We start from the raw sequence: 16,992 nt of genomic DNA, 5'->3' as shown, positions 1-16,992 counted from the left end.
GGAAGGAACTGTCAAAGGTGTTTAAAAGATTTATTACACTAGAACTTTTCATTTTTCAGCATCTGAGAGCCACATATTCATCTTAACTGCTTCAACTCTATTAATGGCAGTAGATAACACCATGCACATAATGTTTTGAAATAATTCTGTAGATAGTTTGGCTGCTGTAGTTTCTTTAGCAGAATCCATGTATGATATTTAGGTACTTTTAACATACATGTGCCCGTGAATTAAAACAGGTAAAGCTACTCTTACATATGTCTATATGTGATGGGTTTGAAATGAGCACTTACCTGAAATTTATCCTGTAAGAAAATCAGTGTTATCTGAACTTTTTCAGTCTATTTAATTGGACATGCCACCACCTCTGTTGTTAAGGGACATTATAAAGCAATTAGCAACTAAAAGTAGAGAATGTGCAGTGTGCTAAACGAAACTTAGTATGTGATTAGTGTGCATAGTGTGTAGTGTGTACAGTGTTGGTACATTTAAGTCCTATGTCATGCTTTATATAAGCAAGAACAGTATTCAAATTGTTGAAAGTGAAAGTTAGAAGCAGGCCGTTGGTGTTTTGTACAGTGCTCACAGCACAGCAATTTGAAAAAACAGATGTAAATAGACAAAACACAAGCAAATATACGAAAACATCTTCACCAATTTGACAACACAGGCACTGGATTTAGAAACTTGCAGCAAAAGCCACAACACTACGGAATTATAAAATGCTCTGCAAATAGCCACAACACAACCAAATAGAGAAAAGTACTTTTCTCAGTTTCTTAATGCTGGGCCTGTGTTGTCAAGTTGGTAAAGTTGTTTTTGTATATTTTCTTGTGTTTAGTCTATTTGCATATATATGTGTTTTCCAAATTGCAGTGCTTTTAGCTCTCAGGGCCACTATAGTTTTTATTCTTAGAAAATCTGTCCAAAGCCACCTCAGGTGCCTTATTGGCATTTAGTGACAAGTGTTGCTCTTGGCTATCATATCATTAAAAAGAAGTCATTCAGTTCACACATTGAGTGGTAATACTTTTCATTATGTAATGCAACTTACAATAACTTTCAAGAAGTTGTCCTATGATTAAATCCATTTGTCTTTCCCAAAGGCTGTATGAATGCTGCCTCGATAGCTTACAAAGCTTATAAAGCGGAGAGACACTATTCCACTGGGACTCGTTTTAGAGAGAAACATCATGTTAAATTGATTCAATGATAACTGATGGCAGGCAAAACTCTGAGCCTTAAGAGCTGCTGTGTGCTGCCAATAAAACAAGGACAAATCTAGTAATTAAAACTACACGCCATGTCTTGCAAGTGTCACCAAGAACATGAATACCTCCAAGTTCGCAATGAGCAAAGGTGGGTGGCTTGTCCCCAGTAAGTAGACATTTGTTAAGCAGATATTAGAAAAGGAAGGACCACAAAACATGGATTAAATCAAAGAAACATTTCTGTACGTGATGCCAAAAATACACTGTGGGGGAAATAATAAAAAAATAACTAGCATTGTTTAATTAACAGATTTGCAAATAGGACATTTAGTAGTCACCAGGTTTCGACTGATTTTTCTGTACAGACACATTAAAATAAAGTTATGAAGAGCTTTATTGTGATGTAATAATATGATTTAAAGTCTGGCAGAGCTAGTCCAGTTTTGGACAGCGTCAACACTGTTTATATTTTGGAAATGCTAATTCAGTTTATTCAAGTAGCCATTTGTGAAATATAGAGAAGGTTTTTGTGTGCCATGAACAAAGATGACCTTAAAATAATACTGAATTAATGTAAGGCTCCAGGACCAAAGGAAATAGCTGCAGAGTTAAGTAATTTCCTTTTTGCATGTCATGTGCCATTAGAATTTCTTGCTGGTGTGATTCTCAGAGAGAAGGGTCAGGTCCCTTCTACTGAGAAATGCAGCATAGTTTAATTTGTAATGCGATGTTTTATTTGTGACGAGAAAGAATATTATGACTCGATATTACCATTAATGTATGTGGGTTAAATTATGAGATATCCACTCTCTGATAGATGGATTATCAACAAATTCTTTCTACTTCTTTCTCATTTTTGAGTTCTTGTAGAGGTGACTAGTGCTGTGAGGAACATATTAAAGCATCTTATTTTTCTGAGTGATTACTGTCTTTGAAGAAAGCTTTGTATACTGTACACACATCCACAAAGCTTGGACTGACTGTCTACATACAATTGCAAGAATGAATGTCTTTAAAATACACTGTGAGCATTGTAATGTATATAATGAAGGTAGCATTAGCTCCATGCAGCAGTATTTGTAACTGATTGCTACACCAGTGATGTTTCATAGCCCTGCAATAATTCTGATTTACTGATTATTTGTCACATATTGTTTGCTCTGCTTATCAGGGCTCTGACATGAAAGACTTTCGTAAACAAACTGATTGACCAATTTAAACAGTCACTCCTCCAATCAGAACAGATTTAGCTTCCTCATTATTGGCACAGTCACCACATCTAAGTAGCTCCTGAATTCCTTTATTTTCTGCCAGCAAATCCTTGCTGAGAGCGGTGCTGTCATTCCCTTCATTCATTGTGTTTCAAGTCTCCATTTCCCTGTGAACAGCTTAACACCAGGGGTGCATTTGGCAGCCTGTCAAGCAACACAATTGAGGCTGCAAAATTTCATTTAAAATTATATTTAAGAAATGTCTGGCTCATTTAACCCCTGCTTAAGCTGTCCTTGTCTGTTGCTCTGTCTCTCTTTGATAGGTCAACTTGGTTTTGGATGATGGCCGTTCTTTAGGTCTTATGATCCGGGGAGGAGCAGAATATGCTTTAGGTATTTACATTACTGGAGTGGACCAGGGATCAGCAGCAGACTGTGGAGGACTCAAGGTATCATGTCATTCTTCCCCTCACTGTCTCAAACACATCCACTGTTTCATTTTTGTCTCTCATATAAAATCTCAGACAGTTTAGATCAAAGTTGTTCTCTATTGCTGGGGAACTGTCATACTTACTGTAGCTTGTTATTCTAGCCATGCTTAATGTTGACCACTTTATATGCCAGCGGCTTTGTGCGTTGCTGCGAAATGCTTCCCCATATTTGGTTTAGCATTCTGTGAAGAGAAATATTTCATACCATTATTCTCTCAGCATTACATTATTTTGGCTTTAACCTTGTAAACTTTATGAAGTCAACATACACAGTCAAGAACAGTCATATTTAGTAGGCCCCAACATCTAAGGCTCATTACTGTCATTTATCATTTAACCTAAATACTGAGCTTCCATAAGAACATTCATCAAGTTTTTGGCACTTTTAACTTTGTATTGATAACAATATCCTAATAAACTGATCACAGCAAGGTAAGACTCAAACCTTAGGCAATGGCCAGTGGAGTTGTTATTAATACGTAAATATTCATGTGTAAAGTAAATTGAAGATTATCCCCTACCATACACAACTGACTACTACAACGTTAGCAAAATTTCAGCAATGAGATGCAAACTTTTGCTAACTCAGCATGCATACAAAATGTTTTTAGAAAACAAAACTTTTTGTAGGTGGTTCAAGTTTGTTTTTTTTTTTTTACAAGTATTGAATGTTGAGAGAGAATTTTTTCTTTTTACCTGTCTTAACAAAAGATCAACAGTGGGTTGAACAAAGCTCAGACCTGAGATTGAGTCGAGTGTGAAGCAACAGTGTTTTGCTTTGTTGTGAAAAGTAACTTCACATAAATCATGAAATGTCTGTTACGTGATGAATACAGTAAGTGAATTGAAGGAAAAGCACATAATTTGATCAAACTAGGTTTATAAACCTAACTTAACTTAACCCTGACATTTTTTTGCCTAACCCTAGCCAAACTGCTATTTTGTGTGTGTGTGTATGGTCAGCTAGTTCAGCTTACTTAGCTTTAACATGTGGCAAATAAGGCTGGTTAGTTTCCATAGAGCTGACATTACAACTTTCTATCAGTTTATTCTTGGTTAATGGTGTTTTGATTACCAATTTTATTTGTATTACTTTTTATTTCGTGGGTATTTTTTCCAGAGAGGATAAAAGTAGCTAAGGTCATTAAAAGACACCATAAAAAATAAATTAAGATCTGCTAATATCACTTACTGCAGTATTCAAGTGCCAATAAAATACATCCAGTTGTGAAGCTGAACAAGACATCCAATGTTCCTTATCTGTGTATTATCTTGGCTGCTGAGTTGCTTCATTTCCTAGTGTGTGTTGACCAGATTTCAAGACAACCTAACTTAAATGGGCTTGATTCAGAATTAAAAAGTGAAGAATAGATGTAGAGTGGTGACGTACTACTCTTTCATTTTCATGTTGTCGAGCATCCATCCTTAAAAAGCACTGCTTTGGCTGGTTTGCCTGAAGATGAGTGTTTGTCACTGTGACATGGCAACAGGAGGAGAGAGAGAATGGACGTCTCCTCTCCAGAGCCCTTTATCTCACGCCTGTTAGTGATCAGCCAGTCATGCAGCCAATTACACAGACACCTATTAGTGGGCCCACACAGGCAAACGTACTCAGTATAGCATCTTAATGTGGAATATTGTTGGCAAGTAGAAAAGCTTCTTATTAAAAAGATTGGAAGGGAAAGTCAGCAGGTGGAGAAGGCTTTAATACACTCTGATATAACATATGCTGTTTCCCCTTTAAGTATTTAATACTACTTCTTCTGCTGTGATGTGGATTTTGAGGAATGTATCAAAACCAAGGATCAAATTGCTGTTTTGGTTTTGCCCCAGCTTACCCACTGATTTTCGGTTTTGGTACCTGGCAGCTGGACATTTGGAGTGGAATTGAATCCTTTGAAAATACTGTGGAGGTAATGGACTTTTCATTCCAAGCAAACACTTTCAGACTTGAGTGCAGGGTTCAGTGTAAGAAACCAAGATCTTAAAAAGGCAGTTAGTGCTGCTTAGTGTGATGTGTTTCACCTAGGCTTTTGTTGACTGGAGAAATGCTCTATTGGTGGCCTTACCTGCAGCCCCAACTGCTAGGTGCTGTCTCGACAGAATGAGGGGGAGTGTAAGAAAGCGTAAGAAAAGGAGAGAGCACTGAGCCATAGACAACCTCCTACACTCAGGCAAAGACACAGATGCATTGTATGCACACTTATTCGACTATGCAAAATGTCCATGCAAAATATAATGATCAGAAATCTCCGCTCCATCCGATTAAATATTTTGAGCTTAACTAAACATATTTAAACAATATGTCATATCTCCAAGGAGCTAATTACTCTATACAACCTTCCTGTTGAGATCAGGAGTCGTGGGTGTTTCTGGTATCATTAAAGTGTGACTGACAAACATTTAACTTCATGTCTATCTGAATATTTAGGAAATATAACCCCAATTCCAAAACATTTGGGATGATGTGTAAAACCTAAATAAAAACAGAATGATTTGATTGCAATGATTTGCTAATTTTATAAGCCCATATTTTATTCATAATAGAACATATCAGATTTTGAAACTGATACATTTGTGTTTATCGAGAAGCGTTACTTTTGACTGTATTCGTGCTGAAACGAGGAGAAGAGATTTTGTTTGGTGCTGTTTGTATTAGTTTTTGTTTCGTCATTATCCACTTATATGTTTCCACTTTTGCTCAGTTTTCATTTGAGTTAATTATGCTCAAATTGCCTTTTGAAGGACTCTTCATTTAATTTTTTTCACATAAATTAACTTTTAATTTTATTTGCAACTAAAATGTCGGCTCTGCTCCACAGAGCTGCCTTACAGAAACAGGAGTACTTCATCAATGCACCTCTACAAACTTGCTTTAACATTTTTATGTTCTCCCGCCTCATCTGTACCTTGTGTAAGAGTTTTTTCCAAAGCAGGACAATTGGTCTCAAAGAGACAAAATCGCCTAGGCCCCAACATGCTAAAAAAAACTTCTCTTGCTTAATAAAAAATTGTAAAAACATTTCGCATTTTTCACTTATACGACCTCACAAAAAAGATTTTTTTACATTCTGTGTTTGACATATTATTACTCATTGTCATATTATACTGGTTATATTCGAACTTATTAGAATAGATACATCTCTTTCATTCAATTAGCACTTTATTATCAGCTGGTTATGTAAACAGAACCATTCATCCACATGTCAGAAGGGATGAACCATTTCCAGTGTCCCCATGCTTTCTCCATGTTGCCGGCAATGTTGCGATGGAGCGATACACTAAAACAGTGTTAACACTGTGTTAGCATAGTTAGCGAACTATGTCCTACACTCCAGGAGGTGTCATTTATCCATTACTAGTTTATACCCAGCCGTGTTAGTAACCTATTGCCAATTTACCTAATATTTGTCAATTGCTTCTCCGTTTGTTTTTGATTTGGGGCAATTACAATTTGAGTCTTTTAGTGCCCCTGTTGCAACTTTTTTGAGGTGTGCTGCTGCCATCAAATTCAATAGGAGCCAATATTTTTCATGAAATGGTAAAATGTCTCAGTTTCAACATCTAAAATGCGGTTTATTTTTTGTGAATAAAATATGGGTTGATGAGAAATCATTGTATTCTCTTTTTATTTAAGTTTTACACATCGTGCCAGCTTTTTATGAATTAGGGTTGTAAATCCATTGTAGATATAATAAAAATGTGTAACAAAATTCCTTCAATCGATGAAACCTGAGAATGTAATCAGCATTTAGAAAAAAGTTATAAAACATAAAACATATCCATAGTCATTCACATTATTAAAGCTTAAAGGTTACAATTGGTATTCACAATATCAGTCCTCAAAATATAATATAGTATGCAGTGTGTTATAGTGTATATTTATATTTCTGTGTACGATAGAATGAAGACTGAAGTCAGTGATTATACATAATGTACTATATATCTACCTAATCCAAAATCAAATGTTTTTCTCTTTTGTAGCCTCTAAATTGTTGTTGGCAGCCTAGTTGGCAGCCTAGTGAACTCATGTGGAAATATTGGAAGGGGCGGCTGTAGCTCAGTTGGTAAGGCAGTCGTCCATGGACCACACGGTCACTGGTTTGATCCGGGTATATGTTGAAGTGTCTCTGGGCAAGACACTTAACCCCTAACAGCCCATTCCCTTCCCCAGCTGTGCAGTGCTGGTCCAAGCCCGGTAGATATTGGGGAGCATCAGAAAGGGCATCCAGCATAACTGTGCCAAATCAACATGTGGACACGATCCGCTGTGCCGACCCTGAAGTCACGGGATAAGCCCGAAAGCAGGGGGGAAAAAAAGGGAAGAAATTTTGAAACTGCCAGAGGTTAATATTAAAAGCAGCCCAGTTTTTCTAATCTGCTCTATTATAAATTAAAAACTCAATTTATTCCATGTATGCTCTGACAAATAGCAACACTTAGCATTGGATGATGAGCCTCCAGTTGTGTCTGTAGACCAGGGTTTGACTCTTAGAAGGAAGGCGAGGGGCACTTCTATCAGATTAGATGCATCCTCCCCTGAAAGAACACGTAGTGTGCAGCACAGTGTTTTAGAACTGTAAGACGCCTGAGTGGTCACATTTGTGAAAGCTTTGTTTACCAACTTCCTAAATGTGTTACTGCGGCACCACAGCAATGCAGTAAAAAGTTTGTTTCTTATGCCATACTTCCCCCGAGGTGGGCAAATCAGATAGTGTTGCTCACAGGCTACTTCTCAGAACAAACAGAGTTTAAATTCAAGTAAAAAAAAAAAAGATGTCATACCATTTGGGAAATCAACAATAAACGTGTATTTTGAAAAATTTTAAACGGAAATTTGATTTGATGTAAAACTTAAAAAAGTCCTGACAATAACAACAGCAGTTATAATTGATTAATCATTCATCAGGCAAAAAGTTCACTGGCCACAGCGTTTGCTTTGATTTGTGTGGAGTTTGACTGACGCAGTAGTAGTACTGTAACTGAGTGCGTTGTTAGATGGCATTGACAATTTTATTATCTCTACCTGAATTTATTTTTCTCTCTCTACCTGGGGGTGCTTTTTTAACGTAGCAGCTCACAGATTTTTATGTATTCTGAAATAATTTAAAGTATTTGTTAGGTATATGAACAGATTAACTAATTGTCCTTACTTTGGCAATATAATTATCACAGAATCAAAACTGTGATCTAAATACCTATAAATTGCTTTTTCATTCAGTTAACAGTATTCATTTCACAAAAAGATTTACACAGCTTAATTTAAGTGCTCTTTTGTGACAACTCGGAGGGATTCATTGTGCATCCAAAGTAGTGTTACTAACATCCTGAGGACTCAGACTCATATAAGCGAAAGACATCTCTGATTGTCAATTCTCTGTGGAATAAGATTCTTCCTTATAACTGTCCACAACACTGGTGCTTACACTTCAGTTGTTTACCCTGGAGCTGACTAAAGTTTTCACCGTTCATGTCTGTTGGTTGGTTTTCAACTGGCTCACATGACTTTGATGGATGGCCTATATCACTCCCAGGCTTCTATAATCATCACATCACCAGCATGTCACTGCTTCACCCTTCAGTCTGAGAGAAACATGAAAGCTTGGCTCCTCTTAAAAAGAGAAAAAAAGAGAAACTTCAGAAAACCTTTTGTTGTTAAATTTTAATCATTGTGTAGTTTCAATATAACACTGCAGTGAGAGGGGACATAAAATAAAACCTCTGGAAAAATGTATGTAATCAAGAATGACATGAAAATGTGTACATTTGAATATAGAACATGTGTGTTGACTCCAAGAGAAGCTTGGCCTACTCACTAAAATCCCCTATATTGCATGTCGACCTATTCACCACAGTGTAAAGGAGAAAGGTCAGTCTTGCACAGTGCTCTTCTGTTGACATCTGGCTGATTTGGTGTAATTTAATTAATACTGATCTTAAAAGGTCATTTTTATTGTGATCAACACATGAAGGAAACCAGAGAGACAACTGGATAGTTTTGTTTGGAGTATTTGACTCATTTCTTGTCCTATCATTGGTTCATTAAGTGTCTGGTATATCTATGATAAAGCTGATTATTCTGGAGTCTGCAACACAAAAGAAATCTATTTTCTTTTTTCCTCTTTCAAATGTAAGAATGCACTTATTAACTGTCTATATACAAAACATAACACAGGTCATATTATGTGGAACTTCATAACTAATGTTTTTGTACTTGGAAGAATTATCGTGAATATGGACAAATTGAAATCTATCTGACAAATAAGATTTAAACAAACCTAGTGCAGTGTTTCCAGTCATTGTATTAAAATATTATGGGCAAAAGTGTAAAATGCAGCACTACAATCTTTCAGGAGATGAGATAGAGATGAGTTCACTATCTGAAGCTAAGGGAAGATCAATCTTATACTCAGACAGCATCATGCTTGGTCTTCCTCTGGGTTTGATTTTAGGGCTCCTATTTTATTTAATTTTAATACCATTTTGACACATAAATTTAGTATTTCCACTACGTCACTGACAATATTTAATTTTCCTACTCCAAGCCATTGTTATGAAAGCATTGCTCATATTAAACATTTTATGTTGCAGCAGTTTAATAAGGAAATTACAATGAAACAAAAAAATATGTACATACTACTCAGTAATTCAAAACAAACACTGAATTTTACTTTAAAAAATTCTGAGGTTATAATATCATTTTTGAATATTTTTTCATTTATTGATGTTCACCACAGTCTCGCACATTTTTTTTCTTCCCAGTCACAAAGCATTTCCAAACACAGTGATCATGTAAAGCCACTAAGACGGTCAGTGGAAAATGCAGTTTGATTCACTTTACTTCCACTTCATACAAAAAGATAAAAGGGTATAAAATAAAATCTTAAATAGCAACTTCTGAGCTTTCCTGGTGGCTCTGCCATTATAGGTTTGAAATTGACCTGGATCCCTTTGTTGCTTTGTTACATTTCTTCTCACTCCTTTTTTCTGCCTCTTTTCACTGTGAGCAGTCTAATAAAGCAGAAGTGCCATAAAGTCATCTTTAGAAGAGGGTTTCTCCATAGATGGTATTGAGTGTCCGGGACATAACACTTTCATAGATGCTGTTACTTCGGCTGAATGTTGGACTAAGCCACCCACATACAATTTCAATGGGGAGATATACCACTGCTGCATTTCTGATCTCCCACCAAAGGTACTCTGGATACAATGTTCAAGATGTTAAAAAACTAGCAAACTTACTCTCTAAATTAATAGTTTTGCAATAACATTATATTTGTGTATAATGTAATACACGTGGTCACCATATAGAACAATAGTTGTTTGAACATAATGTAATAAGTTATTATATTTTATTATTTCTATTTTATTATATTTTTTGCAAATGAATACATTATGAGTTTTGTTTTTTAAGATGTAATAACTCAAAACATATTGTATTAACATGACAATAATTACAAATGTGATGCTTTAAGGTCAAATATGTGGAAAACTTACATAGTACTATTCCTATCCAAGCCATCATGACTGGCATGATTGATATTTCTATTGTGCACTATGGGATTTTAGTAGTAATGATGCTCCTTATCCAGCTCAGGGTCACAGGGGGCTGACGCCTATCTCAGCTGTCATTTAGGGAGGCTGGGTACACCCTAGACAATTTGCCAGTCCATCTCAAGGCCAAATCCGACCGAGGATTTGGCCCAGATGCTTTCCTGGGAGACCTGCACAGATGTGGGAGGAACAGAAAAAAACACTTTGTTTGGCCATGGAGTCGATAATCACATAATAATCAGCAGTTGACCCATCACCAGTGAAAGAGTCACTGATAGAGTCAGACATCCCAAACCCGCTGAGCCTCCCAGCCTGCAGCTGGTCAGCATGCCATCAGAGTGCTTCATAGACAGATGTTTACAGAAATGGCAGGAAGCCTTCAGTGTCACCACCAGGCATTAATGTAAGGAAATAACCTTAAGGAAATAACTACATTTGTATGTGCTTTGAATTCAAATGTGTAGCATCCAGGCCATGATGGATTGAATGGGCAATTATTTAAATTATCTGCACATAATTAAATTATGTGCAGATATTACATCATGTACAGTTTCTGAAAGACATAATCAGCACCTCTGCACAATAAGATAAAAGGAAATGCAAAAACAGTCACACACATTGTGGCTTTTAACTTCCAAACTGTTGAACCGGTTGCAACTGACAAAAACCTATATGAATATTTTTGTTTGGTTCCAAATGTACCCCACAGTGTTTTTCTTTAACTTATGACCTGAGCACATACAGCCACTCTACAGATTGATGGTGGTTTATTTTAAGCATTGGCTGGTTTCAAATAGAGCAAAACATAGAGCAGATTCTGCATGTCCATGAGATTGGGGATAATTATTTAAGCCCAGTACATGAGCATATACTGTATAGCAATTTTCCATAATAGTTAAGCTGAGGGATTCCTTTAAAAGTTGTATTTAAAATGACAAAGAAAATGTGTTAATAGAACTGCACTGAACAGGAAAAAACTGATTTGTTAGAGATGACATGTCAAGCAGCTGCTGATAAGAACATCTTAGGCTAATAGAATGTAGATATAGAATGTAATGTAAAGTAGAAGAAAAAAACGGTTGACTGTGCCTTGAGGGGTAACATTTCTTAACTCTGTGCTGCTGCTGTTGAAGTAAAAATCAAAACAAGATTAAACAGACACAGACATAAATATTAAAATCTAACAGTTCAAAGAACAAAAACTAAATTTCCACATACAAATGAGGGTAAATATAAATGAATGTGGCACAGGAGGTAGAGCAGTCGTCCCCCCAGTTGCTGGTTTGATCCCCGGCTCCTCAAGGCACATGTCGAAGTATCCTAGAGCAAGACAATGAACCCCAACTTAGTTGCATGGTGAGACTTGGCCAGCTTCATAGCAGCTCCCCCATTGGTGTGTGTGTGTGTGTGTGATTGTGAATTGTGATTGTGAGTGTGAATGGGTGAATGAGAAACAGTGTAAAGCGCTTTGAGAGCCAATAGTTTGAAAAGTGCAGAAAGTTTACCATAAATGGCTTAATCATGTATGTTAAAAGCGAAGTAGAAGTAGAAGAAAAACTCTAAACCACTGCAGAGATATAAATATATTATAATAAATCTGATCAGTGTTGTGATGTGTAAAAAGACATGCTGCTGCATTTGGATCATCTGGTTTATATGCATCTCGTAGGTCAGTTAGTGGACCATTGCTATATCGTTGAAATGATAGAATAAAATCTATTGATGTTTCTTAGCTCAATGGCGCTTTCGTTCATTTTACCAAACAGTTGATTTCTCATATCTGTTTGTTTTGTTTTTAAGCTTAATGGGGGCCTGTTACACTGGCAACAACAGCTTGGACACCCTATTGAGAGTTAATAAGATTCCAAATTTTAAAGCCACACTTGGAATCAGCTCTAGATCTTCTATCTGTTTATGTGTGAATCAATAAGACGGCCCTGGCCAAGTCTAAATATTTCTAAGCCACTAACATTAGTGATCTATGAAGAACAGGTTCTAGTGGTGTGGCATACAGAGCGGAACTGATAAGAATTGTGACACTGTCCAAAAAATAAATGAACCTGACTGAGGTAGCACAGTGGTGGACTGGTTACCGTTGCCACCTCACAACAAGACACTGGTTTCAATCTCGGACCAGCTGCTGCCTTTCTGTGTGCATAGGTTTCCTGAAGGTACTAAGGTTTACTCCCACAGTCCAAAGACGTGTGTTAGGTAAACTGTTGACTCTAAATTGCCCATAGGTGGCTTTTTTTTTGCAGTGTAAGCACTTCTGATTTAATCCCAGGGAAACAGAACAACAAAAAACAACTCTGACCACCATATCCTCAATTGTGTGTCCATCCACCTTTTCCAAGGACAATTTTTAGCAACAAGCTGACATTAGCTACAAATCCTTTCAAACAACATGTTAGGCATTGCTTCTAATATCCTTGCGTTTGTGACTGTCAGCCGTCAACAATTCATCTACTAATTTCGACATTATTAAACATCCTGCTACCCACATTGCCACTGTACATGAAATATCAAGGCCTAGTGTTTCAGTAGTACATCCAACATATAGGTACAAATACAGTAACAACTTTCCTTCCAAAGCGCCTGCTGTGTGAAATGGTAATGAGTTCCACATTATGCTATTTCTGGCTGCACAGCTGGAAAGCACTTTAGAGGCAAAGCAAACCATTTATTTCAGCTTCTTATAGATATGTATATGTGTATAATATGTGTGTGTGTGTGCGCCCAAACTAGCAGCACAATCCCAGTTTGCTGAAAGAAAAGAGAAGGCATTTCCTTGTTTCTCTCTGTAATAAACATGAGATTCAAATACGGAATGCACCAACTGTGGACCACACAGCCAACAGAAAAATGGGATTGCTACCTAGAGGCCCATTGATCAAAGTCTGGCCTGTTGACAAGCACCTGGGTTTCCTCATTTTCCCAATCACCAGGGACCATTGAGGAGTAAATAACAACTGCTGCTTTTCACATAAAAACCATATCAGTAGATTTTCTTTCTTTTTCTCACCAGTGTTGTTTTGATTATGTGTACTTAACCATTTACAAGAACATTGAATATAGCAATGTAGTATCTTTGTAGGGGAATTGGCCAAGGTTTGTGGTCAAATTGGTTTCAATAAATATTTCCTAAAGTGCTAGAAATTGCCATATTTCTGAAAGAGATCATACACATATGATATGCAGTTGATGACTTAACTCAGACTGCCAGTTACATAAGGGTGAGTCAGCATTTGGAAGATTTATTTGTTTTATTATATATATTTTTTTTTTTTATCACAAATTTGGTCTGCAATGTCTGCAACATAGACAAGGAAGTTATCCAGATTGGAGACTACTGGATGTTAATGCAGCAATTGATCTTTGCTTTAGTGTCTGCATAGACATTGTTCAAAAATATATCTAATTCAGCAAATAACCACACTTAAACTTATTACACACCACACTTATTACTCTTCTGTCTCACACATAAACACACACACACATACACACACACTCTTGCTCTGAGTGCACTCACCTGTTCTCTCACAGGAGTCGGGATAAGGAAGGAAGCAGGAATACAGCCCATCAGTTTTTCCTGTGATGTGGCTCCTGCAGAGCTTTGTCCACAGTATCAGTCGCCCCACTGAGCCAAATGCAAGTAATTGTAAGTTGCAGCAACTGCTCTCTTATACAAATGACACAGAGGACAAATGTAGAAGGCAGTGTGTATTTTGAGTAGGTGCCATTTATAAATGCAAACTGCATGTTTTCTCTAGAAGTGACTGAGCTCTGATGGCCATGTTTGCCAACTAAACAGCAATATGCATACTTCTGCTGAAATAACCAATAACATTCTGTAGATGGAATAAATGCTAATGATTCAGTTTCTCTTTGTGACTGTTTTGGTATTTTGGAGAGTGCACAGTGCCACATTTTCATCTTCATTATTGTTTAAAAAGATATGTTTTTAAGAGAGAGACTCTGGCCATAACTGACTCACATTGTAGTTTAAATTCTAATGTGTTATGTCTAGTTCCACAAGAGAAACCTTAAAATGCTCTCAATACAATAATTTGACAGATAAAACAGTGACTGAGCTCTCACCAGCACTGAGGTCATTGTTTATTGGATCATGAAAGACCTTTGTCACACAGCCTGGACATTTGTTCAAACCTCCATAAAAACAGTTGAATAGTGAGCTGATGATATAAGTGTAGCGCTGGGGTTTACAGGAACAAAAAGGCATTTTGGCAGGTGAACAGGTAGCATACACCATGGTTCAGTAAGTTATCCAGTGTCTGACAGAAAGCAGCATGCAGAGCTTATGTGTCTGTGTATAATGCAGTCTAACATCAGCATATGACAAACATTCACACTTTTAGCTCTAAATACTCTGCTACACTAATGCTATGTCCTTGTTTTTACTGTGGTTTTGCATTTCAAACAAATACTGTAGTCATCTTTGGGGAACATGTTAGTTTCTTTATTTATAATGAAACTATATAAACTATTTTTTTTATAATGTTGCAGTTTTGTTTCTTTTTAAGGGTTTGCAATTTTAGCAAGTGTGGAAAAACAACTCAGAAAACCTTAAATTATGTAATTGCTTTCTTTGACACAGCTTTCAGTGAGCCATCTAATGAATCTTTTAAAATGTTTATTCCGATTTAGACTGTAAGTTGGTGTTCACCATGCTCTGATCAGATCTAGGTCAAAACTACTAAACTTTGACTATGAATTTGGTGTATTACTATCCTCAAGACAATAACTTACAAACTTTGTTTTATTCAGTCATGAACCTGTTTAAGTTGGTTGAGAGAATCCTGCAAATGTCAGAACTAAAGGCCAAATGTCCTCCCTCACAGCTCATCATAAATGTCAAACCCATGTCTCTACACTTGTCTCTATGTATTGGCTTTTGGTGAGCAGATATATTCCACTAGGCCAGGCACTGTCGTCCTTTCAGGCAACGTTTGTGATAGCTGTCAGGTCTCCATGAACAATGCAAAGAAAAATATACATGAACAGTCTGTGTAAATGTTTGCTGGCATGTATTGCATTTTATGTCCAAAGTGCAAATTGTGCTAAATGTACTGACCTTCCTCTCCAACTCTCCAAGAGGTCATGAAAACATTTAAGTTTAGTATTTAAGAACATGAAGCAAAAATGGTTTTGTCAGTGAATCTGAAATGTGAGGATTTTCAGTGTCAACTGAATTTCTTTAAGAGTAAACAAAGAACTCTTTAATCACCAGTTCATTTAATCACCCGATCACTAATGAAATAGTTGACAGTTGGAGACATAAACCTATCCGGATTGTGACTCATGCCGCACTGTTTGAAAGCAGGTTATCCCAACATTTGTGAGGAGCACCACATGCTCTGGCTTATATAATGGATTTGTTTTTGTGGGCCATCGTCCTCCTGCCAGCATGGATTCTTTCTTAATCTTCAGTGACAAGCAGCACTGATGAGGTACACATGGTTTGACCCTTCACACTGATCAGAGTTTGGGCTTCTCCATATGATACATTTTATCAAATCGATGTGTGGTGGAGGGGCTATTTGATGCATTTTGAAAGTGTGGTTCATTAGTACGCTTAGAAAAGATCATGTAGTTACGCTTAAATACTCAGAATTTACTCGTGTCTCGCTGCACTGCACTTCACTGCTGTCACAGTTGCATCATTAAGATGTTCTTTCTGCTTTGCAGTACAGCTTGTTTTGAAGGAGAAGCAAACATTTCCAAAGACATTAATCAATATATAAATATAAATACTCTTATTTAGTTATAGGGACCCCACGGAAGACTAGGGACCACCTAGGTGGAAGCTGAATAGGGAACCTTAATTAACAATACTTTATTTCTCTCCGTGTTGTAATACATTAAAGTAAAACACACCACAATTACCCTTGTGCATTAAGAGACTGAACTCAATAACATTAAGTATCCTGAACATTTGTATTAGGATCTTTGACAAACACATGGCGTATATGTTATATGGACAAATCATTTTATGGAGTAAATCTACTGTGTTAAAGAAGTTTGCGACACAACAACGGAGCAACGCGGAAAATTCGATCGCGCTGAAAAATAGAAAAATAGTAGAACCGGGATGATGCCTACAAAGGTTTGGGGATTTTCATTCATATTTAAATGGAGTCGTCACATGTTTAAATGAAGTCGTCACTCACACCTCTCAGGTGGGAGGCCATCTCCATGGTTACCCACCCTCCCCCTGCCTAGCACCTTTGTAGAGAAGTTTGATTGGGGGAATTCACCATGAAACAAAGCAGAAACACTGACACACCATGGCAGAGCTCATGATCCAAACAGAACAGCAGGAACTTCATTAAGGAGCCCATTATTATTAATTATGTATATGTCTTAAACTCAGACTGGACAAATTTTTTTTAAGTAATTAAATCCATGTTCACGTCCATCTCACTTAGAAAAGGCTCTGGACATTGACAGGCAGGGACTCCCCCACCTCTCCAGTGTCTGGTTAGTTACTAACACATGATCAATAAA

The 16,992-nt window shown here is 36.9% G+C and overlaps 1 protein-coding gene across 4 annotated transcripts in view; it reads left to right on the top strand.

Annotated features, from left to right (window-relative positions):
• The window catches only part of whrna (whirlin a), a 125,429-nt gene that overhangs the window by 57,395 nt on the left and 51,042 nt on the right, over positions 1-16,992 (top strand). For all 4 annotated transcript variants that reach the window (XM_067483761.1, XM_067483762.1, XM_067483764.1 and 1 more), the window contains exon 3: positions 2,746-2,871. In XM_067483761.1, the coding sequence (XP_067339862.1) occupies positions 2,746-2,871 (126 nt within the window). The remainder of the gene's footprint in view (positions 1-2,745; positions 2,872-16,992) is intronic.

The sequence above is a fragment of the Channa argus genome, chromosome 18, assembly GCF_033026475.1.
Source record: "Channa argus isolate prfri chromosome 18, Channa argus male v1.0, whole genome shotgun sequence".
Lineage (NCBI taxonomy): Eukaryota > Metazoa > Chordata > Actinopteri > Anabantiformes > Channidae > Channa > Channa argus.
This window is presented reverse-complemented; position numbering and strand designations above follow the sequence as displayed.